Raw genomic sequence first — 13,911 nt, forward strand, 5'->3', positions numbered from 1 at the left:
TTGTCCTACAGAATTTCTTTCAACAATCTGCCTACCACCGAGGTTAAGCTGACTGGCCTGCAATTACTCAGTCTATCTCTTCCTCCCTTTGTAAGCAATAGTCTAATTGGTTGAAGAAACATGCTGTTGCTTGCCTTGTTCACTCAGGTCCCAGATCCCCAGTAGAAGGCGCCGCGCTGTTTCACACTTCCGATGACCGCAAGTTGCCACTCAAAAGTCCACAATAAGTCTGTGGGCACCTGTAAGTGTAATGAACAATGAAAGTTCTTTGTTTGCCACTGATTGCAAAATCAGGACCATTGTGTTGGAAGCTGCTTATGTTTTGTGAGATTGTATGATGACTGTTTCTGCTGGAAGTAGTTCAAGAAAATTGTGAAGCTACAGCTTCAACTGCTCACCCACCAAAAATTAAGCTGCAAATGTACATGTACCTGCACAGCAGTCCATTTGCACCCTGGCAGCTTGGAAATAAGGTTATTAGAAACTGACAAATGTGTTCTGACTGTAACAAGGAACCTTCACTAATTGCTAAAGTAACTATGGAAACATTGCAGCCTGTCATTTATTTCTTTAATTCGGTAATTATTTCCCCCCAAAAAATTGAGGAATAATGAACAATGACAAGTTACTTGCACACATTTAAGCAAAATGTTTTTCAACGGCTAACAACTTTTTTTTAATAAATGTTGTACATATCTTAAAGGTGATGTGTTGTGAAAAACTTCCGTTCCTGTTCCATGTCCTCATTAGTTTAAAATGTCTTCAATTGGACAATCATAAATTCAGCTGCAGTTCACTCCACTTGAATATGCAACTGTATGCTTTCTAAAACGAAAAGCAATTTCTCCCTAATTAATTTTAGTGGAGAAATTTGTTGTTACAAGTATAAATTTAGAATCCATATATTCATTCTCATCATTGTGAGTGCTAATTTGTTCATTGTGTACATTTACGATTCAAATGTTGTTTTCTATTCTCCAGTTTGAAATGGCATAAATATAAAACTTAGCTTCCAATGATTGAAGTTGGAATTTGTTAAAATTGAGTATTTACCCCAACTGTGTAACCTTTGACACTGCCCTCAACCTTTAGTACGATTAATTTATACAATTTTTCCCCTAGGATTTGTTCAATAAAATTTAACACTGCAGGATTTTTTTTGCTTTAAAAGTGGAGAGAAGACTCTAAAGTTCTGAACTGCAGGACTTTTTATTAAAAAAAAAAGGAATTTGTGTAGTGAAGTTTAAAAGGCAAGGAAGAGAACTTAAGTAGAGTTCCTCAGCATGACGAGGTAATAGAAAAAATGGGCATGCCATCTCAATTGAATTCAGTACAAAAAAACTCACCAAGTTAAACAAGCTCAGCTGTCCTAGTGCACCATATGTCATCTCAGTATTAAACACATGCCAATATTAGCTTACTGGTGTAACATTTTAATAAAGTAATATTACCATAGAATTCCAAAGATATATTAAAAATATTTAAAAATAATGGCCTGGATTTTACTGCCAGTGCATTTCTGGCAAGAAATCGCACTGGAGGCTTAGTTTCCTGCCTGCAACAGCAGAAAAACACCCAGCCGATTTTAACGGCTGGGCCTCATTTAAATTCAGCTGGTCTACTTTTCACCAATTTCAGGTAGGATGTTGGGGAAACGGCAGAATATTGACACTCCAGATACTGCCCACTGATGGCATGTGGCAGATCAACTGCCAGACTGTCTGTCCTGCCCTACAGTTGGGGAGGATGTGAGATCACGGTGAGAGTCCTAAGCTTCCTTTGTGGGGCATAAAGGAGCATTCCAATGTTTGAAAGGACATGGGTCAAAGGTATTTCTTTTGAGGAGGGCAGAGAATCAGAGTGGCAGCAGCCACCACGGAGCCCGATGCCGGGATGGCCATGCCCGATCTCCCAGCGGCTGTGAGCCTCCGTGGCAGCGCCTCGGCGATGACCCTACTTTAAATACTTAAATTAGCGCTCTGCATAAATTTAAATTTAATTCCCCGTGATCTTACCTCAGTTCGCAATCTTGAGCACGTCGTGCCCTACTCAGGTGCCTTCACTTTCCTGTGCAGGAGAAGCTGGCGCCACCAAGGTGGGGAAGGGGTCAACGCATTATTTAGTGTATGGGGGGGGGGGGAGGGGTCAACTCTGCATTACTTTGAACTGCTTGCAGGCCTGGCAGCCTTTTAAAAATGGGGCCAGCACCTGCCCCTGCATTAGGTGACGCCGTGAATGGCTTCGCCAATGCCACCCCGCCACGTGATTGGGGTGGGGCGGCCGTCGTCAATATGTTAAGTGGTGTGGATCCTGTGTGTGGAGGCTGCCATTTTTTGCACCCATCGCTGGAAAAAATCCAGCCCATTGTTTGTTTTTTCTGTTAAAATTATGTTGAACAAGTTACAGCTGCTGGTTATTTTTTGTGATAATATGCTTCAGATTTTTTTTTGGAGAGTTTAGCAACTCAGACCAACTCAGAAGTTGACATTTGCTCGCTATGTTGCAGAAAGTGCCCAAGTCTCTAAGTAGGTTTGTAATATCACCAGGGATCAAGCAGGCAACTTTTTAAAAATACGATATTGCAGACTGAGTGAACTTTTATACTAGCTATTCAGTTTTATATATAAAAGTGAGCACAAGGCAACTTACGTAATGCCTTAGTTTGCCATCTCTATATTTAAAGGATATTCTATGTTTACAGTAACCTGTAAAACAAAAATGAATTGCAATATTTGTTTTGTTTTTCAAACCAGAAAGAAAACAACATGTACAAAGTGTGAAGCCAGAGTGGCTCTTTAAGGGAAAGATGAAGAACAGCGGGGTGGGGGGTCATTTTGAATGGATGCAGTTATGCAGGCCAGAAAATGACAATCCAGCTGTTATTTTTTTAAATCCTTCACAGTGAATGTATTGGTCACATTGTAAGCCATTGGTTCATAAAATCTAATTTATCACTTCTGACAGATGTTTTCTTGCTGACCTTCATGTTTACTCAGTAAATAGTGTTTGCCTGTACCCTTTGCCTTACATGCATTCCAGCATTCAGTCACATGGTGGAAAGATGTGGTAATTACTACTAGATTATGTAGAATAGTACTGATTTGCACAATAAGTAGATTATTCATTTTCAGATGGTGTTGACATGCAGCAGACGTAGTACTAGAGAAAAAAATGTTGGGATAGATGTAGAGCAGAAGTATCTTGGAAAGTAAAACTGTTATAAAACATAGTTATCAATAATCTCTTAATTCTGTAATGTGACACAAGCAACTATTTGCAAATATAGTAGCCAACAGTTGCCAGATAGTTCAAATTACATGAATGCAATATTTTGATCTTCCTTTTCCCTTTGTGAAGTCTTTGTACAACAGATATTTTCTGTCTGAGAGGAGAAACTGCAGACCTTCTTCCATGCCACTCTGAACCTAACTGCTCAGATGTACTGATGTCACCTGAGATGATTGACCCTTTGAGTGATTTTTGTTTGCTTCCTCCAGCAAAAGGCCCAGGCCTTTGCTTCTGCATCCCCTGGTTGGTACATTTGATTCAGATGAATCACCATGGAGAGTCATAGGGCCAAACCTGGGTTCTTTCACCCTTTTGTAGTGTGAGTTGGAGCTCAAACTATGTCCCCCTCCTAAACATTATCATGATAATATTGCAATTACTAAACTTGTTTTTTTTTTGCTGATATTTACAGATTTCCCTTAGTGGCTTTCTTCCCAAGCCAGGTTCTAATCCCTCTTTGATGAGTCTCACTAACCCTGACAGAAGTTTCATCTCTATTAATTCCAGACCTGTTCATCACAAGGAAATATTAAAGGTAGATGAACAACTTTAGTGATGCTTATGTTTACCTATTTTTCTAAAGTGCTATAAGTATACTTTACAGTGAAGAATTTTTATTATCTTAGTATAACGAGTCAAATAACCTTGTTTAGATTGTGGTAGGCCATTATAGAATCATTACAGTACAGAATGGGATCATTTGGCACATCATGTCTGTTGCAGCTCTCTGCAAGTTATATTAGTTATTAGCTGCATACATGGTAAATCCTGGGGGTAAAATCAAGGGTTTTCATTATTTCCATGACTTCTTAGGAACATAGGAAATAGGAGCAGAGGTAAACCATTCGGCCCTTCGAGCCTGCTCTGCCAATCAAGTAGATCATGGCTGATCTTGCCATTTTCCTGCACTATCCCCATATCTCTTGATATCTTTAATGTCCAGAAATCTATCGTGCTCTGTCTTGCATATACTCAATGACTGAGCTACCATAGCCCTCTAAGGTAGAGACTTCCAAAGATTCACCATCTTCTGAATGAAGAAATTCCTCCTCATCTCAGTCCTAAATTGCCTACTTCTTATTCTGAGACTGTGTCCCCTGGTTCAAGATCCCCTCAGCCAAGGGAAACATCCCTCCTGCATCAACCCTATCGAGTCCTGTAAGAATTTTGTATGCCTCAATGAGATCACCTTTCGTTCTTCTGAACTCTAGAGAATAAAGGGAGAAAAAGAACAGAACATATGAAATACGAGCAGGAGTAGACCATGTACGACCTGTTGAGCCTGTTCTGCCATTCAATATTATCATGGCTGATCTTGGGCTTCAACTCCACTTTCCCGCCCGTTCCCCATATCCCTTGATTCCCTGAGAAACCTAGAATCTGTCTATCTCAGTCTTAAATATATTCAATGTTGGCACATCCTATCCACAGCCCTCTGGGGTAGAGAATTCCAAAAATTCACAACGCTTTGAGTGAAGAAATTTCTCCTCATCTCAGTCCTAAATGATCGGCTCCTTATCCTGAAAATGTGCCCCTTGTTCTAGATTCCCCAGTTAGGGGAAACAATGTCTCCGTATCTACCCTGTCAAGCCCCTTTATGATCTTGAATGTTTCAGTGAGATCACCTCTCATTCTTTTAAACTCTAGAGAATGTAGACTCAATTCACTCAGCTTCTCATCATTGGTCTCTGGGATGAGAGGGTTGATCTATCTAGTGAAGCTTTGCTGTACAGCCTCTAATGCAAGTGTATCCTACTTTAAATATGGAGACCATAATTGCACACAGTATTCGAGGTGGGTTACCAAAGCCCCATACAATTCCAGCAAGACTTCTTTGTTTTGTACTCCAATCCGCTTACAAAAATGGCCAACGTGCCATTTGCTTTCCTAATTGTCTGCTGTACCTGCATTTTCCTTGTATGAGTACACGCAAGTCTGTCTGAACTCCAATATTTACAAGTTTCACATCTCTTAAAATGTCAGGCTTGGTTCCAGCAAGGGTGAATCATCTCGGGATGGTGACGAAGGCATGGGTGGGGACAACATGGAGGAGCAGGGGAGGGTAGTTAGGGAGGGAAGGATGAGATTGATCGGGTGCATGAAGGAGCAGGGGAGGGAAGGATGGGATTGATCGGGTGAATGGAGGAGCAGGGGAAGGTAGTTGGGGTGGGAAGGATGCGTTTGATCAGGTGCATGGAGGTGCAGGGGAAGGTGGAGTGCCCAGGTTGATGAATGGTTGTTGATGATGATGAAGATGCATGTTGTCAGCTGTGGGGTGTTGGGTGGATTAGATCAGTAGTGTGAAGATATTTGGCAAGGACCTAAAGAGAGGGCTAAGTGCTTTCAACGTCTGGGAGCTATGGAGCAAATTGATGGTACTGGCTAGCAGAGGGAACATTCATAGTCAGTAGGCACAAATGGATTCTGCAAGGGGGAAGGTTAAGACCAAAGGGTGGGTATTCGACAGCTTCATATGGAGGGGAACGGAACTCAGCAACAATGATGAATTCGATGTGAGGAGAGTCAAGGGTAAGTGTTGGCATGTCAATAGTAATGGGAGTAGGAACAGGAGGAGCAGATGGCATGAATACATTGAAGATTACACTGTGCATGGTAATGGGGGGAGGCTCAATAGTTACGGAGGAAAGGTTAACGGTAACATTGGGTGGGTCAAAGGTGTTGGGTTCAAGCTGGACGTTTGCAGGAGGAGGTTGGAAACTTGGCCTGAATTCCCCACACACCATTTTCTCCAGTGATAATGGAAACCATGTGGACACTCAAGGAGAGTGGGAGGAGGCAAACGACAGTGGGTGTACCTTCTACCTGGCTGCAATTTGAAGGCCTCAATGTTTCAGCTCAGTGTCAACAGAGGGCTGAATCGCCACTCTCTGCTTATTTTTGTTCAGAAAAGCTGCAGTGACATGCACCCGATTGCCCCACCCTTCCCTCCCTGAATACCCTCCCCTGCTCCTCCATTCACTCGATCAACCCCACCCTGACTACCCTTCCCTGCTCCTTTATTCACCCAAACAACCCCACCCTGACTACCCTTCCCTGCTCCTTCATTCACCCAATCAACCCCACCCTTCCCTCCCCGACTACCCTCCCCTGTTCCTCCATTCACCCGATCAATCCCACCCTTCCCTCCCCTGCTCCTTCATGCACCTGATCAACCTCATCCTTCCCTCCCTAACTACCCTCCCCTGCTCCTCCATGTTGTCCCCACCCATGCCTTCGTCACCATCCCGAGATGATTCACCCTTGCTGGAGCTAAGCCTGACATTTTAAAAGATGTGAAACTTGTAAATATTGGAGTTCAGGCAGAATTGGGTGAATCATTATCATACAAGGACCACAAAAAGTTAGCATGCAGGTACACCCAATTTGTCTAGTACCGCAGGAAGATGAGCAAAGAGAGAGTAAGGAGGGCTCTTTTCCTTCAACTCATGATGCCTGAGAACCAGCAACAGGCAGAACAGGAAGGTGAGGATGCTCCAAATGATATCCAGGAACAGCCTTATCGAAGACGGGCATTGGCATGTTTAAACTACTGCCCCTGTTTAGAGGGATAAAACCTTAAAAGTCGCCAACCTGCTCATTTAATTAATGCCATTGAACCCTCCACCAGCTACCGGAGGCTGGAAAAAAGGTAGAAGTAGCAGCACCTCCTTCCTCCTTCTGAACCAAATTCCCAAGTTAGCACTTGTTCCTCGTTGCACTCAGTCCTCGTCTCTATGATCGCAAAACCTGTGCTTTTCTAGAGCAATTGTTGGTCGATTCTTCTCGGTTATCATTGAGTTATTTTGATTTTCAGTCTGTCAAATATTGACTTCATCCAGCATTTACCTGAGCAAGAAGTAACCTCCTGGATGTTGCAGTAGTTTTTTTTAATATTCTAATTGAAAAACTTAATGAATTGGTTGTGCATTACAAATGGACGTAAAAACAAAATGTACTCAATGCAACATCTTGCATTTTCTTGGAGCTGTTACATTCCCCTCAGTTTTGAAATTAATTGGCTGTGATTTTTAAACTTATCCCTGAAGACTACTGTAGTTGAAATCTGTCTGTGCAAATAATAACTCAGTCAGATGTGAGTTTGTTCAGTATTTCTGCAAGAGGTGTTGTCGCTTCAATCTGGCTCCAGTAGAATTTAATCAGAATTTTTTGTATCTCTGGGTGTATTTTCATGAATTATTGTTCATGCAGATAATGTAATCCAACGCACATGTTAGGATAAACTAATTAGGTATTAAGAGGGAACTTGCATACTAGGGTTTTATCATGGCAACTGTGAATTTTAATTGAATAATTGTGCTTCATTTTGTCCCAAAGCAGTGAATCGGGTGGTCAATATTTAGTAATGTATGAATTAACTAATTCATTATTGGATTCTTTTTATTTAAAAATTTACTACATTTAAACTGTTAAAGGTTGCAATGTTATTCATAGTGACCATGCTATAAATTTTCAATCACTATGAAATCTCTGCCATCCATCCTGCAGTGAAATCATTGATTTTAACATTTTGGCATAATCGACGACTTGCCAATAAATTGCAAACAAACTATAAACAAAGAGAGAAGGCTGGTTTTTAAATCTGAAAATCCAACCTTCTCACCTTTAATTATAACACTGCAATATAATTGTTTTTGGATGAAAGCGATTATTCGAGAGCACACCTAATTTCATTTGCACATGGATGGCAACATTAACATTGAATTTCAACATCTAGAATTTGTTCCAGTTGTTAGAATATTTTAATGAAACATGGTGAAAAGGAAAGATTTTGAATAGTTCACCAAATTTTTAGGTAGGCTAAGACGAGTGAAAAGTCAGAACTTTATGCTGAAGTAGATTTGTATTTATTTTGAAGATTTTCAATGCTTTTTGGTAAATTAAAAATGTGTTCTAACTTTCTCAAAGAGAATATTACTCTGCATGTTCTATAAAGATATTTTTACACATCATTTTTGCTTTAATTTTGCAGTTGATTCGACAGTACTACAGCTCTCAATCCCAGAAGGATTCTTCACATATTCGTTATCCAATTTTCTTCTTGAATATCTTGGTTCCAGCTTCTGTTGTAGATGTTAATTTAATACCAGATAAAACCCAAGTAATGCTTCATAACAAGGTGAGGTGCAGTTTAAAAATGTCTGTCTTGTCGAGCTGTTAGTAGTTTAAATAATACACCAGTGAAGACCTTTATTATTAAGAAGAATCTGTAAAATATATTTTGAACTAAATTGAGCATTGTTGATCATCTGCCCAACAATGTCAACCCCTGAACTATAATTAGTAACGACACACGCAACTTTAATATTTGCCCTTCATTGCATTTTTAGTTCAGTATGTTATAACATGTGTTGAAATCTTAATGTTTGCAAATAACAGCTAGAGATTGAACCACACCAGAGTTTGGCTTGTAGAGGCTGGCAGCAGGACCACAGGAAATTGGTCCACTGGCCTTATTTATATATTACAGGAGAAACTGCTGGTTGTGACCCAGTAGAAGCATGCCCACCAGTGGGGTGGGTGGGTGGTGAGATGGGTCGGCTCAAACGCCGGACAAGGGCAACAGATCAGTCCAGAGGTAGAGGTGGAGGTGGGAGGGGTAAGGCACTCAGGATGGAGGCGAGTGCAGTAAAAGGTGGCGTCCGGAAGAGTATTCCTTCTGGCTCTTCATTCAGGTAGGTAAAAAAGGTTCTTACCTTGTTGGGTGGCAACCTCCGATGGTTCCTTTAAGGAGCATTGGTTTGGTTGCTGTGTACTCTACATTAAAGAACTGCTGGACCACTCAGGTGCATGACTCTGTATCCAAGGTGAAATATAGATTTGAACCCACACCCTCTGTGGCACCCAAGCTTCCACCAAAACTGTAAAGCGTGCGAACATGGACTTCTATTGTAAGGGCTGTGCTTAAGTGTCTCAGCGGCTGTCCGTATTGTCCAAGGTAGACTGCTGAGTACTGATGCCATGCGAGAGGACATCACACAGACTGTAAGCAGACTCCTCCATACTTTCAGCCATGGTGGTGAAACTTCTCGGCAGGGCTTCCAATACCTTGTAAACTGCTTATAGGAAACAAAAATATTTCTTCTCATTGCTGGGCCCCTGAATTCTATATCTCTGTCCTCCTCAGCAGAGCTTGGTGAGGACCTTGTCCTGCGGTGAGCTGTCTCCTGGGCTGCCACTGACGCTGCTACCTGCTCCTGTGTACCAATGCTAGGTGCTGACCCCTCTAGCTCAAACTCTAACCCAAAGAAAAGGGGCAAGAGTTAGAATGTCTGTACAGTTGCAGAAGGCATGCACCTCAGTGTAATTTAATGTAGTCAAGCTCTCTTTCCATTGCCTTATGAAGGGATTTAAATAATTGTCAGAGACCCTCAAAATGCCATTGGGTACAGGTCTAGCAGGCCCACAAATTTACATGGTTTACTGTTCCAGCTCGCTCAGAATCACAAGGTTACCTCGTTCACCTCCCCAGGTCTTGTTCTTCTCCGTTATTGTGTACCATTTTGTCCTGCAGAAAGAGAGGATGTAGTAAGTGGCTACTGAAAAGGAATGCACATGTATGGGGTTTGTGCTGGTAGTGCGTATGCTGATAGGGGCAAGAAGATGCAAGACACAGATGTTGTTGAATGGGAAGCAAGTGTAAGGAGTATAAAGTGAGGAAGAGTCCTGAGAAGTTTCTGATTCTGCAAAGTCCAAGTGAGAAGAGAATGATGCTAATACTGGTGTGAAATTAGCAAGGAAGAGGTGATTCTGTGTTTGGAATGATAATAAAAGGTACTCTATGGTTCCCTTGCACTGGATGGAGGAAGTCACAGAGTCATAATGGCACCGAAGGAGGCTATTCGGCCCGTTGAGTCCATGCCGGCTCTCTGCAGAGCACTCCAATCGGTCCTATTCCATGGCTGTATCCCTGTAGCCCTGTAAGTTTATTTCCCTCAAGTGCCCATCCAATTTCCTTTTGAAATCATGCATCATCTCTGCTTCCACCACCCTCGTAGGCAATGCGTTCCAAGTCATGACCCACCCTCGTAGGCGATGCGTTCCAAGTCATGACCACTCTCATTAAAAAAAAACATTCCTCCTTACATACCCCTTGCATCTCCTGCCCAAACCTTAAATCCTCTAGTCCTTGCACCATTAACTGATGGGAATAGTTTTTTTTTGTCTACCTTATTCAAACCTGTCAGAATCTTGTACACCTCAGTTACATCTCCCCTCAATCTCCTTTGCTCCAAGGGGAACATCCCCAGCTTCTCCAGCCTAACCTTGTGGATAAAATCCCCCACCCTGGAACCATTCTGGTAAATCTCCTCTGCACTGTCTCAAGGATCCTCACATCCTTCCTAAAGTGTGGTGATCAGAACTGGATGCAATAGTCTAGTTGTGGCTGAACCAAAGCTTTATAACCTCCCTGATTTTGTACTCAATACCTCTATTTATGAAGCCCAAGATTCCTTATGCTTTGTTAACCACTCTCTCAATATCTTCTGCCACCTTTAAAGATCAATACACATGAACCCCCAGGTCCCGTTGTTCCTGTACACTCTTTAAAACAGTGCCACCTAGTCTCTATTGCCTCTCCCTATCACTTTTGCCAAAATGCATCGCCTCACATTTCTCTGTATTAAATTCCATTTGTCAGTTGTGTTCTATTCTAATCTGTCTATATCCGGCTGTAGTTGATGGGCAACATCCTCACTATGCCACACCTCCAGTTTGGTATCTTCAGTAAGTTTTGAAATTTTACCCTGTATTCCCATATCCAAGTCATTTATGTATATCAATAAAACAGTGGTCCTAGTACTGACCCTTGGAGAACACCACAGTCTACCATCCTCCGGTCTGGAAAACACCCGTTTACTACAACCTAAATAAAAGCAAAATACTGCAGATGCTGGAAATCTGAAATAAAAACAAGAAATGATGGAAATACTCAGCAAGTCTGATGAAGGGTCACTGACCTGAAACGTTAACTCTGCTTCTCCTTCCACAGATGCTGCCAGACCTGATGAATATTTCCAGCATTTCTTGTTTTTATTTACTACAACTTGCTGTTTTCTGTCCTTGAGACAATTTTTTATCCAAACCGACACTGATCCTGCTATTCCATGACCCTCAATTTTGGTAACCAGCCTTTTATGTTGTACTTTGTCAAAGGCTTTCTTAAAATATATATAGACAACATCCATTGCTTTCCCTTGATCAACCTTCTCTGTTACTTTATCAACAGAAATCATTTAGATTAGTCAAGCACGGGCTGCCTTTTACAAATCCATGCTGGCTCTCCCTAATTAACTCCAATCTCTCCTAAGTGCATGTTGATTTTTTTCCCCTGAATATTGTTTCTCAAATTTTAGCCACCTGAGATGTCAAAGTGGCAGCGGGAAGGGCAATGTTAAGTGGGGTGGAGCAGGGAGTGACTGCTGCCATGGGTTCTCGAGAGGGATAAATCAAGAGTAGTACTCATCTTTGCAACGCTGGTGAAATAATTGAAGTACTTCCTACACTGAATCCAGGCCCCAGGGGTGATACTCCTGGAGTTGACAAATTCTGCAGTCTGTCCATGTCTGGTGGAGAATAGGTTTGGCAACCCTCTTGGCAATTCTGGGGAACTTGCTCTTCGCCATCACATCTTCAGAAGCACCTCCAGGGAGGCTTCTGAGAATCTTGGCACCTGCCTTTCCTCTTCCACCACATTGAAGCAAAACAAGTCACAAGGGAATACAACCTCACTTTGAGATGCAGTCCTGCTTAAAAATCAGGCCAACCAATTCAGTGGAAAATCCATCAGTGAATTTATAATGAGGGCTGGGAGTTAAAATAACCCAGGCCTCTTTTTGGCTACAGTAGGTGAGTTTTGAACTATCACCGAAAAGTTGTCCCAAGTTGAAACTGGGGCCATGCATATTTGACGGGCGATGTTTATGTTGCTTTTATTTTAACTCTCTGGGACTACTGAAAGCATAATCTATATTAATACCTCAGCACTTTTCTTGAAGGAAAATTAAAACCGATGCTCTACTTAAAATGTTTTTTTTTTAATTCTGTCACCAGGAGGCCATCTTATTTGTGATAGAGAAGGTGTTGATTTCAGTTTATGGACAACTTGCTGGAAATGGAACTGATGAATCATCCTCTGAATGTTTGAAAGAAACTGGATTTGTTTGCAGTGGTGAGCCAAATAATTCTGGTATCTTGGCGGCGCCAGAAATTTCTCAAGTTGCAGACACAATAAATGCTTGTCCGAAAAAGGTCTCTTTTTCCAATGACATTTGTCAAGTGGCTGTTGATAAAATGGAGAGTTTTGTCAATAACATTGCTCAGACTGATTGCCAAGAAAAGCCCCTTCCTTCTGAGAATAGGCCATCAGTTTCTGTCCCAGAATTTGATTTGACATTTCCATTGGATGATGATGATATTGTTTTAAAGAGCCGACCTGATATTAACGGCACAAAATGTCCAGAAAATGCTGGTAGTCCAACCCTGGCACCTGTGACATTAAATGAACAGATCTCAATTACGGAAGATTCTGCTGAACTAACTGCTGAACTAACTGCTGATGACTGGAGTATGGGGCATAAGATGTTGGATTCTACTGAACGGATGTTTGAACCTGTAAAGCTCTTAGTACCCAGAGACACTCCAGGTCAGAAACCAATAAATTGTGATGAAACCAAACAGCAGAGACCAACCGATAATAGCCCAACCAATGATCCAAATAAAAAATCTTCTAATGTAGTGAAGGATAAAATTGGACAGATCACAATATATGACCTGATCAGCAATCGCACTGTCCGAAAGTCTCTGTCAGCCTCTGCCCTTTTCATACAAGAAACTCGACCCAAACTGTTAGCAGAGAACCCAAGGGCTAATTTGCAAGATGTCAGCATGAAACTTGAAGAGATGTGGAAAAATCTCAATGAGGATGAGAAAAAGAAGTAAGTTTCCATATTAAATCTTTTGACCTCATAACCCAATAGTTTCCATTCTGTGTGACTCATTGGGTGCAGAGTAAATCCCATTACTTTTTGAAATATAAAGCGGAAAATTATTTTTGGCATGTTGGAGATGCCCTGCAGGCTGTATTGTTAAATATATTATGTGCTGCTTCTCCAGACTTTTGCAATTAATTGCTTTGCTATATATCTTATTTTCCATTCAAGTATTCCCTTCAAGCATATTTCTTTGTAATGAAGAGTGACTATAAATTTTCCAGTATATGACATACTTTTGAGTACAGTTTTTGATTCTAAATTTTATTTTATTTTGTGAAACACTTGATCGTATCGCAGTTGTTTCATAGTATTCATAAAATCAAATTTTGTTGCGTGGTGCTTTATATAACTAAGTAATGAACTGATTTAAGTATTAATTAAATATTTGAACCAGCACTACTTTGTTATTTTTGTACCAAACTAAAAATTGATCCAACTCAAATATAAGGAGATATTTTTGTCTTCAATCACTGCAACTTCCATAGGAAGATCTGAAAAGGAAGCTAAGGAGAAATGCATTAAACTAAGGAAATAAAGAAAATGTTAAGTGGAACAAATGGAAATTAGAAATTGTACATTGGGTATAAGAAGCTAATAAGTAATCATGTTG

General features: G+C 41.1%; 1 protein-coding gene across 11 annotated transcripts in view; it reads left to right on the forward strand.

The window, feature by feature from the left end:
- The window catches only part of pms1 (PMS1 homolog 1, mismatch repair system component), a 117,165-nt gene that overhangs the window by 70,816 nt on the left and 32,438 nt on the right, over positions 1-13,911 (forward strand). For all 11 annotated transcript variants that reach the window (XM_068035624.1, XM_068035628.1, XM_068035626.1 and 8 more), the window contains 3 exons: positions 3,701-3,823; positions 8,279-8,425; positions 12,361-13,244. In XM_068035624.1, coding sequence (XP_067891725.1) covers positions 3,701-3,823; positions 8,279-8,425; positions 12,361-13,244 — 1,154 coding nt within the window. The remainder of the gene's footprint in view (positions 1-3,700; positions 3,824-8,278; positions 8,426-12,360; positions 13,245-13,911) is intronic.

Source organism: Heterodontus francisci, chromosome 7 (genome assembly GCF_036365525.1).
Source record: "Heterodontus francisci isolate sHetFra1 chromosome 7, sHetFra1.hap1, whole genome shotgun sequence".
Taxonomy (NCBI): domain Eukaryota; kingdom Metazoa; phylum Chordata; class Chondrichthyes; order Heterodontiformes; family Heterodontidae; genus Heterodontus; species Heterodontus francisci.